At 42.0% G+C, this 14,348-nt stretch overlaps 1 protein-coding gene across 1 annotated transcript in view; it reads right to left on the bottom strand.

Moving 5' to 3' along the window:
• COL13A1 (collagen type XIII alpha 1 chain) overlaps positions 1-14,348 on the bottom strand; it is a 132,412-nt gene that overhangs the window by 106,610 nt on the left and 11,454 nt on the right. Inside the window, exons 2-4 of the mRNA XM_083148593.1 lie at positions 12,329-12,364; positions 6,359-6,385; positions 1,635-1,685 (exon numbers count right to left, since the gene is read on the bottom strand). Coding sequence (XP_083004719.1) covers positions 1,635-1,685; positions 6,359-6,385; positions 12,329-12,331 — 81 coding nt within the window. The 5' untranslated portion in view covers positions 12,332-12,364. The remainder of the gene's footprint in view (positions 1-1,634; positions 1,686-6,358; positions 6,386-12,328; positions 12,365-14,348) is intronic.

Here is a 14,348-nt window from a genome sequence, read left to right as displayed (position 1 = left end):
TCGGCCATGTACCAACCAGCTTCACCCTTTGTGGGCCCTAATGCTTCTAATCAGGAGGTCGGCATCTAAAATATGAAACAGCACATAAGAGGTAACCTCCTGATATCAACCGTTGCAGGAGCACTGTAAGCTGTTTCTCAGCTAACACTCCTGCTATGGTGCTTTATACACACCTCTGGGTATTTATAAGTACATTAGAGCTTGATATCTATATTAAGGAATGAGAAAACACAACTACTGAAATTTACATTTATCTGAGGTTGGCAAGTTACATCCACTTCATTTACAAACATGTAAGTCAGAAAAATGATGTATCCATGGAGGGGTGAAGGATTAAGCAAGGCAGTGCCACAATATTCTTCTCTAGGCCAAGACTGCCAAGATCACAAGATGTTCTGTGTATAAGGGATGTGGCTAAATCTGTGCACCTACAGGGTCCAATTATTTAAATCCACTTAATCTAGTTCTGGTTATCAGCACTATGCAGCTACTTTGCTATGAATAAGATAATATAAGCATGGTAAAATAGGAAAAAGGGTGATTAATAAGAACAGAATGTCAATGTAATTGTCGGCAACTCACATGGCAGATAATTAATGCTAATTATCAGTAATCTTCATTGAGACAGCTTAATCAAACGCTGCTATTAATAACATAGCAATTGTGCAATACAGTTGTTTTACCGACATCCCAGTAATGTACATTTCTTACTGGTTAGAAGAAAAGGTAATGAAAAGATTAAACTGGATTGGAGTGTCTTGTAAGCTAACATCTAGATTTATATGTGTGCAACATGGTTAGGCCCTTATGTGTCAGGTAATGTCATTGCACTCAAACTACAACGTACAGTGTTAAAAAGGAACTTTTTTGAGGTTAAAATAACACTATGGTTTTATGTTTACTCTCGGAATTTATAGGACTCTTGAGTAGGAAGACAGGTGGATCGGTGAAGGAGGATAAACCCGTTTCTGATTAGCACGGCCTATTACTGTGCATGTGACACTGTATTGGAAAAGCAGATGTACGTCAATTCCTGGTGTTTGGCTTCCACTTGCTCTCAAGCATTTGTTACCTATGAAATCAACACTATCACCATTCTTCCAAGAAGTAATAAAGATAAATACTAATATAATAAAAATATTTAACAAGGTTTTACTTAGCAAAATAAGTCAGCTCATCATACTCTAACAGGCACGGACCCATATATGACTGGATGACACCAAAATGAACTGGTTGTCACAGAGATAATAAAAACCAGAACTCTGTAGAGGAAATATACTTCAAGTAGGTTATGTCTTTAAACACAAAGACTGTATAAAAATATACATTACACACACACCTATACAAATAATAATTTATCAAATATGACATTAACACGATTAAACTATAAATACTCTAGTTCAAAATTACCTCTGGGCTCAGCATTAGACAACTGACAAAGTGAAAAGTGGGCCATCCTTCAAAAAGGGGAATTTAGTTGTTTTTAGACCAGTATTTGGAGAGTATGCACTCTAAAATCGTTTGATAAATTAAGGAAATATTTAAAACTAAAAAGAAACGTTTGTTATTGTTATGTCTCCCCTTTAGTTTAAATCCATCATCAAAAAATTGTATCACATTATACAGAAACTTACAGGAGGGCCACGGGGTCCTATAACAGACATGCCCGGTTCTCCTGGAGATCCCTGCAGAAAGACAGAGGACAGAAAGCAGAAGAATGAGAAAAACAAGAGGAGAGGAGAGAGTAAATGAAATGCTATTCAAAATGGGTAAAGGGAGATGAAAATATAAGACAAGACAGGAGTTTTTTTATATCCCTCCCTATCACTGTGATCCTGTACAGAATGCGGATCACATGGCGCCAGTGTTCCTGCAGCCATTCTGTGTGACCGTAGGATTCTTCAGTTATGATTGGCCTAGACCTGGGCTGGGCAACACCGACCCTCCAGATGTTGATGAACTACACATCCCAGCATGCCTTGCATCAGTTTCAGCATGGCCACATAGCAAAACTAATGCAAAGCATCCTGGGATGAGTAGTTCATTAACATCTGGAGGGCCGGTGTTGCCCAGCCCTGGCCTAGACCAACAGTCGTTTTGAGTGAATGTAGGGTCATTCGGGAAGTCTACGTCAAAGGATCTACGACAACAATTATGGAGAAATTCTCTTTGCAGTAAATATTAGTGAAATACTTGAGTGAAAAGAAAAGTTAAGTCTATTTTTGAAGGTCTCTGGAGTCTCTCAAACTGTGCGGTGAAGAAAGTTCCACAGAGTCGGAGCCACAAAGCTGAAAGCTCGACCCCCAGATGAGTTCAGGGAGATTCTAGGTACATTTAATAGCTGATCATACTAATTGAGAGGAGCAATAAGGAAATAGAAGTTGCTTCATGTACCTTGACCATAAAGGGCTTCGAAAGAGAGTAAGACAATCTTGAAAGATTCACCATTGTTTAGGTAGCCAGTAACGGGACAAAGAAATGGGTATTTGCTTAAACATGGTCTTACTTACAGTTAAATAATTTTGCAACGGGACAGCAACTTATGTATGCAAACAAACATTCCCTTCACGACCCGATTCACCAAAAGCCATTGAAACTGAGAGCACTAAACTAGATTGTTGTACAAAAGACTAACTTGACTTTACAGTTATGAAAGATACATGGATGTATGTTATAGCATGCCAGGAACTTTATTTCTATACATACTTCCATCTATTTGATTTGAACAATTTCAAGCAACCCATATGGGCTTCTGCAGAGCAGGTGAAATGGCGATTTATCCACAAATAAACAGTGCTCTAGTATCCAGTCAATCAGGGAAGCTGAGGAATCAGTATAATGTGCCATTAACAGACCTCTCTTCTACAATAATTTATTAGTGGGCTGGCAAAATGGACTACAATAGCGTCTATCATGTGCTATATAATTTATGTGCATAACAATACAACAAGCCCCAGAAGGTTTCTAGAGCATCATACAGAATGTCTCTATGATTGGATGCCAATGCCAAACTAGCACACAGCAGCACAGATTCTTTCATAGTCTCTGTAGCAACATGTGCACAATGCAAGCTACCATGGTGCAACAGAGAAACTGATATCACTTCCACGGGTGTAAGCGAATGCTCACTCAATGGCAGATAATGACAAGGGTCACATCTGTAATCTGTCATCCGTTTTCACAGTGGTGCTTAGAAACCTGGAAACAGAACTGACTGTATACAGAAGAAGCATTTCATAGAGAAGTGGAAGACCTCATCAGGATGTGGTTTCACAGATTTGTTTTACTGCTTTTCATTCATGTGTAAGCAATACCAATACTGTCTGTTTTCTTGTGGCTCAAGCAGATCATCATGTTTGGACCCAAACACACTAGAGGTACAGAACAACTGTGTTTTTTCAATAAACCTGTGCATCTGATTACATTACACTGGCATGACAGTATATTGATTGCGTTGTTAAAGATATTTTTGCTATTAACCCTTTGGCCCGTATTCAATGCGGCCGGTGAGGGGGTTAAATGGCGGGGATAGCTGTTTAACCCCTGCGCCGGCCTCTCACCCTATTCAACGTTCCGGGGGAATCCTCACTGTCAGAGGATGGTGAGGATTCCCCCAAACAGCAAGGCTCTAATGCTGCTCATGCAGGGAGCCCGCTGCATTTAACTCACAGCGCCTGTTCTTTTAGTACAAATAAATACAAATACAGCCAAGTCAGTAATTGAAGATTCCTTAAATATTGCACCCAAAAAGAGAACAGTCGCTGTGAGCGACGCTGGCATTTTGAAAGGATATTTTGAGGATCTTTCACAGCAACGTTGGCCCTCAAAGGGTTCATTAAAAAAGGTTTGCTTGGCAAATTTCACACCTATTTTGACAATTCCATTTGGCACTGAAAGGGTTAATGTGTAGGTTAACGGATATTGGTCTGAGGGAGAAGTGAAAATAAACCAAGGCTCAGGAATGTGCACAGTGAGTTGCACTTATTTGCCCATGAGCAGCACATGCCGGTTGTGCCTGGTGTGCTACTAGCAGGCTTTCTAACTTTTTTTTTAAAAATACATCTTTGGGACTTTCAACCATATGAGAGGTGCAGTACAGTGATAGCATCCTAGTGGCCACTCTTCCATTGCTCAAAGCCACAGCAAGGGTGGATCCACAATGACATGACTCAATGTGAATCATGCCATCCAAAGCTAGACCTACCACTTACTTAGGAAATGGGTAGCATGTAGGAATCTTGTCCAGAACTGTATCAGGGGTCAAGTGTTCCTTACACCAACCCTGCCCCCTAAACCTGGGATATCATGATGCCATGCCTAGAGGGTGGGACCACTGTTTCTGGGAAGTAGAAGTGTAACCAGAGCATCCTAAGGACATTCCAGGTAGCTCCACAGACTGCAAGGTGGCTATCTGAAATAACCCAGTTCTGCAGTAGGGCAACTGGCTGCAGGGGGCCATTCCATCTTTCCACTTCCAAGTCTATTTAGATCTGGTTTTCCAGTCTAAAAAAAAGTATCCAAAAGATGAAAGAAACCCCAGGAAATTAAGAAATTAAATATATATTTAAAAAAAAAAAACACTCTCATTATTAGATCCTATAAACTTCCCTAAATTGCTGAGGAAGAACCTCCCTCATATTATGAATAAAATAAATAAGGACACATTTCAGTAGTACACTGATTGCTTGGAAATAATTATAATCAAGGAAAAGTGCATATTTTTTTGTTTAAAATGTTATTAAAGAAAACCATATGCATGAGACCTTTAAATTAATTAAAATTGTATTTTTTAAATGATAGCAAAAATACTAAAAAAGTCTGGTCACAAAACTACAAAAAATCCTGGTCCATAATGGGTTAAGCAGAAATTTGATCTGTACACTTACCCATCTCTGGTGCAGATATGCTCTACAGCTGTAAAACTACTCTAAACCAAGACCTTTCAATCAAAAACAAGACACAAGTTTGTAGGCTGTTTTTCATTTCCTAAATGTGTCAACACATGTTAGTGTTCAACAACATTTATCAATGCCAGTAAGAGATCGGCCGTGTTCCTGAGGTTTTTAAAATAACATTTCCTTCCAAGAACTGAGAATGATTTAATAAGGTTAAGCATTAAATTAGGGGCATAATGAACAATAATCACGTATGATAATCCACTAAACCCAGATATCAGTACAGACATTAAACACACAACAGAAAGGGTATTTTTTCTGGATTACACTGATTTACATGACAAGGGCCAGATGCACTAAGCTTCAAAAGTTCTAAAATGGAGAGTGATAAACAGCCAGCCAATCAGCTCCTACCTGCCACGTCACAGACTGTGTTTGAAAAATGTCAGGCACGAGCTGATTGGTTGGTTGTTTATCACTCTCCATTTTATCACTTTTGAAGCTTAGTACATCTTGCCCCTATTGAGAACATTACGGCATATGCTATCAGTACACCAGTATTAGGCAAATTGTGGTGAATTGATTAAATATTTGAGTAGTTTCGAAATGTTGATTTGTCAAAAGTATAAAAATCGCCCCAAAACACATATAATTGAAACAATAAAAAATCTGGGTTGAGTTAAAAGCGATACATAAATTACATAGCTGTTTGTTCACCACGTTTACCAGTTTATATAACATGTTTTAGTTGTGTTTTAAAACAGGACAACAGTCATCCATTATTATACTACTATATGCAGTCTTCCCTTTATCTACAGTGCACACCATGGGAGGTGGTGACTACGTACTGTATTTTTGTAACTACAGTATTTTTGTATTAAGTTCCACAAAGTCAAGACAAAATTTGTACCTACATGTTCATTGTGATGAAATTGTGTGGACAGTAAAACCTAGCATATTTCGCAATAAGCTGCCAGTCTTATGAAACAAATTTTCTAGCTGAACTGCACAGAACAAATTAGTTCATAATGGCCTGCAGAGTGCTAAGCTGTCTACATTTCTATCCAGTTGTGTGCACAGCAGTTCTCATTGTCCTTGGTTTGTAAGAACAGCCAATCAAATCACCCTTGGGGTAAGGATTTCTGGTCAATATAAAGTTTTCATCACATCTGTGGGTGTTTACAAGCATATAATCAACAGACGAGAGTTAGGACATCTGGTGGCTAGCGCCACAAAATTCTGGTGGAACTAGGCATTTTGTGTTGCAATTAATCCTAAATAACACCATCTTTAGGATGGGAGTTATTAACTAAAGCAGACTCTTTCAAGTAAGAAAATGGAAGTGAGGAAGCAGAAACGAAAGAGAAGAGTTATTTTGTTGTGTTTTCGTGGTGTAAACAGTTCCCAGATGGCTAAACATGTGGTTAGAGGGTATTTTTGGGGAAAAGGAGGAGCTGACTCACCTTCTCTCCAGGATGACCCTTTAATCCCTGGATCATTATTAACATCATCCCCAGGCACATGTGACAGACCAACAGCCATGATCATAAATTTAGGAAAGGTAAAGGAAAAGAAAGGTGAGAGTTATAGATGTTAACACATACAAAATATGCCATGTTAAACCAGTACCTGTTAGTGGACTTGCATGTCTGTGACAGAGAGCTGAGGACACTGAGCACAGCAATGTGTGATACAGATGTGACCTCAGAATCTGGAGTTCTGGCATGAAATCATGTGACATATTGCTAGCGCTCTTTACAGAAAAAATCAAATTAAAGTGTTCTGTTCTTTGTGAAGAAAAAAAATCTGTTTATCAACTGAAACTGATTTACTGCAGGTGATGGGATTAGCTGTACTAAGAACACCAATTAGCTATAATTAACTAAGACTTCACAGGCCTGCAAGCATGGCCAAGATTTGAATGATGCCGACATTATGTTGGCTTTCTAGGCAATAACACAGGTGGCAAACTTTGCAGAACCACGGGATGTGACGGATTCGTTACTTTTAGACAAACATACCATAACCAAGGAGGGGAGAGTAGTTGTGGTTGGAATTATAGCTACAGTTGTGAGGTTATTACAACATACATATATTGAGAAGTATTGAGAAGTACGGACGGAGTAATGGTTAGCATTACTGCCTCACAGCACTGAGGCTAATGGTTCGATTTCCATCATGGCCCTAACTGTGAGGAGTTTGTATATTCTTCCTTTGCTTGTGTGAGTTTACTCCTGGTACTCCGGTTTCCTCTTCCAAAAATATACTGGTAGGCCAATTGGCTCCCAACAAATTAACCCTAGAATGTCTGTGTTAGCGTGTACATGTGATAGTGAATATAGATTGGAAGCTTCACTGGGACTCTTATACAGACTGTAGAACCCAAAAAGAAACAAACTTTCTGGAGCTGCCATTGGTTAGTGCTATTAATATCTAGGAATCAGCAACTCAAACATTAAGAGATATAACACAGGTCATATGCAATCAGGAGGTCAAATACATGCACAACCTAGTTTCTCTGCATCGCCTCACATCCGTATGCGAGAGCAGCTGCCATCATTGTCATTAGAGCTTGCACCAGCTTAATGCTAGTTGCAGGAGTTACATCTGAATTTGGTGTCCATGTTATACAGCAACACGCCCATGACGCAGCCACAGAACGGTTCTCTTGCATGAGTCGGCATTGTTGCTGGCTTGAAATGGACATTTAGAAGCAGCAGCAGAGAAATGTCTGGCATATAATACTACTATGAATGGTGCATCCGTTAGCATAGAGGTGTATGCAGCCCGTGACGCATGCGCAGAATGCAATCAAAAATCTGTAGATGCCCCATAATATTTTTCTTTATTTTTGTTTCTAGAACATACACAGCTGCGTTTTCTGAGAGTAGTGGAGAAATAGCTGGGACAAAGTCCTATATAACTCGTCCACATTCTGCGAAGCCTCAATGGCTTACACTAGGGACTCTAATTCACTTGCTTAGTGGTGTAGTCTGACTGGAGACAACATGCACAAAGCAGATACAGATTATTGGCAGCAGCTCCACAAGCAGTTTTACGTTTAGCATCCATGTTTGTAATGAAATACTGGCAATAAACAAGAGGTACTGGATAATATTTTCGGTACTTGTTTCCTAGAACGGCGCCCACGATTTTGATCTTAGGCATCGCCAGGAAAAAAATTGCGTCGGACGCATCGCATGCGGCCAAAAAATCGCATGCGATGCGACCGACACGATTACCGCGATTTTACATAGGGAACAATGTTAAATGGCCCAATTGACCCGATTTCACATAGGGAACAATGATAAATGGCCCACAGACCCCAAATACCCACCCTGAAGTGTGAAATGGCCCCCCCAATTGTTAACGCCACCCCACGATCAACGTCAACCCGAAGCGTGGCGAGCGCAGCGGTACACGTCCTCCGACCTTTTCATACCCCCACTATCCATGTCGGCGTGGAGTTGAGAATAGAAAGTGTGGCAAGCGCAGCGAGCCACCGAGCCCGAAGCGTGGTGAGCGTAGCGCGCACCGCGAGGGGACGCGGAACACGCTCCCAAAGCGTGGCGAGGGGACACGGATTACTTAACATGTATTCCGCGTTCCCTCGCCATGCTTCGGGCTCGTATTCCGCATGCGCTCGCCACGCTTCGGGCTCGGTGGCTCGCTGCGCTCGCCACACTTTCTATTCTCAACTCCACGCCGACGTGGATAGTGGGGGTATGAAAAGGTCGGAGGACGCGTACCGCTGCCCCTCGCGGGCTTGCTGCACTCGCCACGCTTCGGGTTGACATTGATCGTGGGGTGGCGTTAACAATTGGGGGGGCCATTTCACACTTCAGGGTGGGTATTTGGGGTCTGTGGGCCATTTATCATTGTTCCCTATGTGAAATTGGGTCAATTGGGCCATTTAACATTGTTCCCTATGTAAAATCGGTAATCGCGTCGGTCGCATCGCATGCGATTTTTTTGGCCGCATGCGATGCGACCGACGCAATTTACATTTTATCATGCATTTCTATGTGAAATTGCGGGCATCGCAACGGTCGCATCGCATTCCATTATAATGGCATGCGATGTACATGCGATGCCCGCGATGGGCGCCGTTCTAGGAAACAAGTACCATATTTTCTTCCTTAATCTGGGTTATGGGGGTTATTCTGGTTGATTCGTGATTTCACAGCTTTGCAAGTCCACCAAACCCCGCCTTGCGGATGGTTGGCTGCTGCCACCCATTCGCAAGCTCAATTCACATCGAAAGATGTGGTACGTGCATGCATATGTAAGAGTGCTCTGAGCAACTTTACATATGCCTGCAGGCTGGGAAGGAAATGGGCGGGTAGCTGACATCCGGTGATGTCAGCTGCCCGCACACTGCACCCGCGTCACTGCCTCATTAGCATGAGAACGCCCCAGCGTGCTCATGGAGATGCCCATGAAATGCTGGGCATTCCCATATGCTAATGGCGCTGCCCACCGCCCCACGCCCTTCTCCGCCACCCACCCGCTGTCCTAGGTGCATGCACCCTGTGAACAGTCTGTTCGCTATGGGTGCACGCACCCTTCATATGCACAGTAAAACAACATCAGCCCCCTTGCGAATGCAGCCCTGCGATTAAGGGATGTGATGTAATGATACCTCACACTGCCGGAAATACAGCACACCTTACTGTATGAAGGTAGGATGCGTCAGTAATGCTGCAGGTAACTACACTCGCGTCAGCCGTTAAATCATCCATTGGACGTGCAGCACCTCTAATGGGGGTTTCAAGGATGACTAGGAACAATGGATTGGGTGTACACGTTATATAACCAGGGCTGGCTCTACCATAAGGCAGCTTTATGCAGCAGCCTAGGTTCTCCAGAACCTGGGTGGCACTCCTGACTCTGACTATCAGAAAGTTAGGGCTGATTAAGAGATACATCCTTTTTGTACGGGTTGGGATCATTTGGTCTACAGCATGTTGGTCAACAAGCATTGGGTCAACACCATTAGGTCGACATGAGGATAGGTCGACATGGTTCTAGGTTGACATGGGTCAAGGTCAACATGGGTCTAGGTCGACATGAATTTAGGTCAACAGGTCATTAGGTCAACACAAGCATTAGGTCGAGAGTGTCTAGGTTTTTCACTGTTTTTTTACCCGAATGTCAACACAGTCGACATGGACACAGTTTAAAGTGCACTGCATCCCCTTGCATCGCTCACGATGCACTCGGCACACTATTTTATTCTCCCACCACGCCCTAGTGGATGGTAGTGCATGAAATACCGCCTGTCGGCACATGTCGGGTCAAAATACAGTGAAAAACCCCACGTTGACCTTTTGACTGTCGACCTAGACACTTTCGACCTAATGCTTATGTCGACCTAATGACCTGTCAACCTAAACCCATATTGACCTAGACCCATGTCAACTAATAATGTCGACCCAATGCTTGTCGACCAGCATGCTGTAGACCAAATGACCGTATTCCTTTTTGCACTACTAAGACCGCCTCCACACTTTCATCAGTAAAGTCAGTATTGGTGTGTGGGTGGTTCTGCAAGCAGTAGGTTTTGCCTAGAGTGCTGAAAAACCTTCCACCTGCCCTGTATAAGATTGTCACGCAGATTGGCCAAAAGTACTAATATTGTATTATGTGTATCAAGCTTTAGGAAAAACTAATTTTCCTAAGTAAATGATGGAAAAGATTACAAAAACCATCATCAATATAGTATCTGATTGGTTACCCATAGCAACATCCCATGTGAAATACAAATCAAATCTTTGTAAATTTCCCCCTATGGCTCATTTACAAGTATAGGAGTTAGAAACACAGCATCACTTTACATACATGGAATGCACTGCAGGGGGTTACACAGCACTCTTAAATATTTGGTTGCAATGAAAGCCAGCTTTAATTCTCTGACAAGCAAACTCGGACATTACTCAGATTTTGCAAGAGATAAAATTAAAAGACTGGCTGGAGGAACTAACAATTCTTTCACGTTCACTTTTTCTCATGTTTAGCAGGAAATAAATCTGCTTTCTTTAGCAGTGGGATCCCCAATCTCTGTCTATATCTCCAGCTTTCTATAAAAGTTCATGACACCAGTAATAAGGAAAAGTCAACATGTATTCCCTCGTTCTCAAGAAAGAAAATGAAAGTTTGATACGGGTCTCAATTTCCTCGTTGTGACTGTGGGATTCAGACCAGTAAATTAATCTTAATGCAGTTCAGCAGGTTATCCAGAGACACGTATTACATGCCACTAAAGAAAACAGAAAATTTCAACCACCACCTAACATAAAACATGAGCGTTACGTTTCCAATTACCAGTCGTGTAAAAATGTCAATGTTTTAATATGTTTTATGTTAAGGCAGTATTAATAGTTCAAGCAAAATTCCAGGAGCCACAGTACTACCCAACATGCATAACAGCCAGCATTATGGTGCAGTGAAGGGCTGGTAAGGCTGGCAAATGAGGGCTTGTCCTGAGACCTTCGGTGTCCTAGCTATGAACTGTCACTGTGTACAACCACTTATAGTCACCATTTAGAGCTGGATCTAAGGGCCTAATTCAGGTTGGCTCGCAAAAGCAAAATCTCTTTCTAATGGGCAAAACCATGTGCACTGCAGGTGGGGCATGTGTAACATGTGCAGAGAGAGTTAGATTTGTGTGGGGTGTTCTCAAACTGAAATCTAAATTGCAGTGTAAAAATAAAGCAGTCAGTATTTACCTTGCATAGAAACAAAATAACACAAATCTAACTCTCTCTATACATGTTACATTAGCCCCACATGCAGTGCACATGGTTTTGTCCATTAAAGGAGTTTGCTTTTGCAAACCAACCTGAATCACCCCTAAATCCATTTGCAGCCCATAAATATAAGAGTGCTCGCATTAAGCACCTCTATTTATCACCGAGCACACCTTAATCGTGTGTATTGCATTGGGACAGCTGTCAGAGATTGTTCACATGTTAGTGGAGTACAGTGCATTCCCATTTAGGATCCACACCCAGTAACATTTGATGTGTTGATGGTGATGACTACAGCATTGCATTGGACATATACTGCATTTATTACACTACAGGCTCCAGCACATATGTTCAGATTTTGTGGCCATATTTTTAAATGTATGTTAATGCCCATTTTTGTAGGCAGATGTAAATGAGGACCAATATCGTTAAACAGTGGTTTGCTAGGGTTCATGGTCCCAGGCACACAGCAATGGTCCCAACATGGTTCCAGGCACACAGCAAACTATGACAATTCTGCATAAGGACTTTTAAGGTTAATGTGAATGGCTGCTAATGTGAACTAGACACCTTAGGTAAGCTTGCCCCCAAGGCCAGACATTACCAGCCCTCTCCTGCAGGTTTGCAGTATGTTTTCGCAGCTAAGAAGCTTTTACAAATTCCGATGCAAATAATTAAACTCACCATACGTCCTGGAATTCCAAAACCACCTTTATCTCCCTGATCATCAATGGAAATAATATGGGGTTATACATTTAATTCTGTACTATTCAAAATAGTTATTATTATTCACATTCTTTACTCTTCTGCTTTCAAAAGTGTACTGCCTGTCTGCTTAAATTCATTCAATGACCTGTTGCCTAATTGTAGAATTTATTGACTAAGCCTCCTTAAATAATGTTCTTAGATTAGGTTGATTGTTACTTAAACCATCATGTATATACGGTATATTATCTGTACTTTGCTATGCACACAGATCAAAGGGTGTGAGTACAGATGTGCTGCTTAAGGTAATTGAGAATGTGATTGTGAGCAGTGGTGAAGCCAGGATGAATCTCCATTTGGACGATGCTTTCTCCACACTACAGCAAGACATTGCTTTTTACCACACAAACTCTTTGGCCTTTCCTACAGCCAGATCAGCAGGCTGGGGGTCTATGTTTGGCAATACTGAATCACACATAGGGCCTAATTCAGACCCGATTGCACAGCTGTGAATTGGAAGGCCTGGTGAATATTGATAGACTGCTCATGTGTACAGCCCATAGTACGCATGTGCTATGCCAGAGGCGTACCTAGATAATCGTGGGCCCCATAGCAAAAGTTTGTAAGGGCCCCCTATTTAGCAACTGATTGTGATAAATGTATGTAAAACATATACTTAGACAGCAAAGATGGGCCCTCTTCAGCTCTGGGCCCCATAGCAACTGCACCCCGTGCACCTATGGTAGTTACGTCCTTGTGCTATGCCATCCTGCATTCAAATTCTGCAACTTTTTTATCATTGGCCACACTGATTGACAGAAAGCTGCCATTTGGGGGTGATCGCCATTTTCTGGGATTGTCAAGTAAAACACAGGTGTGCCCTGGCGGTTCAAGGAAAGTTGTGTGACTTCAGCTAAGGCCCCGAAAGGTAATCCCAAATTGCAATTAGTAGAAGTACAGATGGAGTGCCTCTCAGCCAGTGCTGGGGCTCACCAGATTGCACCCACCAGCGAGATGGCGCTTCATCTGACATGCGTGTCCCAGTTACCGGACGGCGGGGGACGCGAACCCTGCCCATCTCCGCTTAAGGGAGATGGGCAGGGTTGGGGGGGGGGTGGGTGGGAACGGGGAGGTAGGGGCAGTGTTGGGGACTGGCGTTGAGGCAGCGGGTACCGCCGGGGGGAAGCTCCATTAGAAGGGGATGCATGCGTCTCATGCGCACCCCCTTCCGGGGGCTGGTGGTTGTAGATCCAACCACCATCCCCTGCAACAATGACAGGTGCTATATCTGTAAATCAAATCGAATCTACCGTAAATCTGAAGTTGTATTAGATTAAATGATTGAAGAAGAGCAAACTGGTCTGTGCTTTGACTATTTGAGTGCTTTGCTGCAATTGAGAGTGAAACTGGGCCAGAATAACCTCAGAAAATATTTCAAGAAGTGAAAATATCATGAAAGGTTTAAGGAGTTTAGAGAAGTAATCAGTGTTAGCCTTTAACATAAGGCACTTGGGACAACATTTAAATGTCATGCCATGATTACTATTTGGAAATTCCAGTTCAATAGAATGCAGTATAACTAGGCAATAGCCGTAAAAACTTTATTTTCTCGATTTTCATGATGTTAAAAAGGGTGATGGCTTTATTAGCCAAGTCTTGCTTGTAAAAGCCTTTTCCCTTTTTAAATAGGAGAAAAACGAAATTAGAAGCCCTTCATAACCCCCCCCTAGATCCAGGACCATCTTAAGAGCATTGTAGGCCCTGGGCAAAGCAATGTACTTGGGTCCATATCTACCCATTCATGGGAATAAATAAGGTAAACAATGCAGGTTAATATGATAAATATGAATGTTTGCTTGGCAATTATCACAACTACTGTATTTTGACAAAATTGCTTAGCACTCAAGGGTTAAGATAGTTAAGATGACTTTATCGATAAAGAGTGTCACTACAGCTGTCTTCTTGTCCAATATTTCATATTGCTTTGGGAATTGTCATA

Source organism: Crinia signifera, chromosome 6 (genome assembly GCF_055691185.1).
Source record: "Crinia signifera chromosome 6, ASM5569118v1, whole genome shotgun sequence".
NCBI classification, from domain to species: Eukaryota; Metazoa; Chordata; class Amphibia; order Anura; family Myobatrachidae; genus Crinia; species Crinia signifera.
Note: the sequence above shows the minus strand (reverse complement) of the source record. Positions and strands in the feature narration are given on the sequence as shown.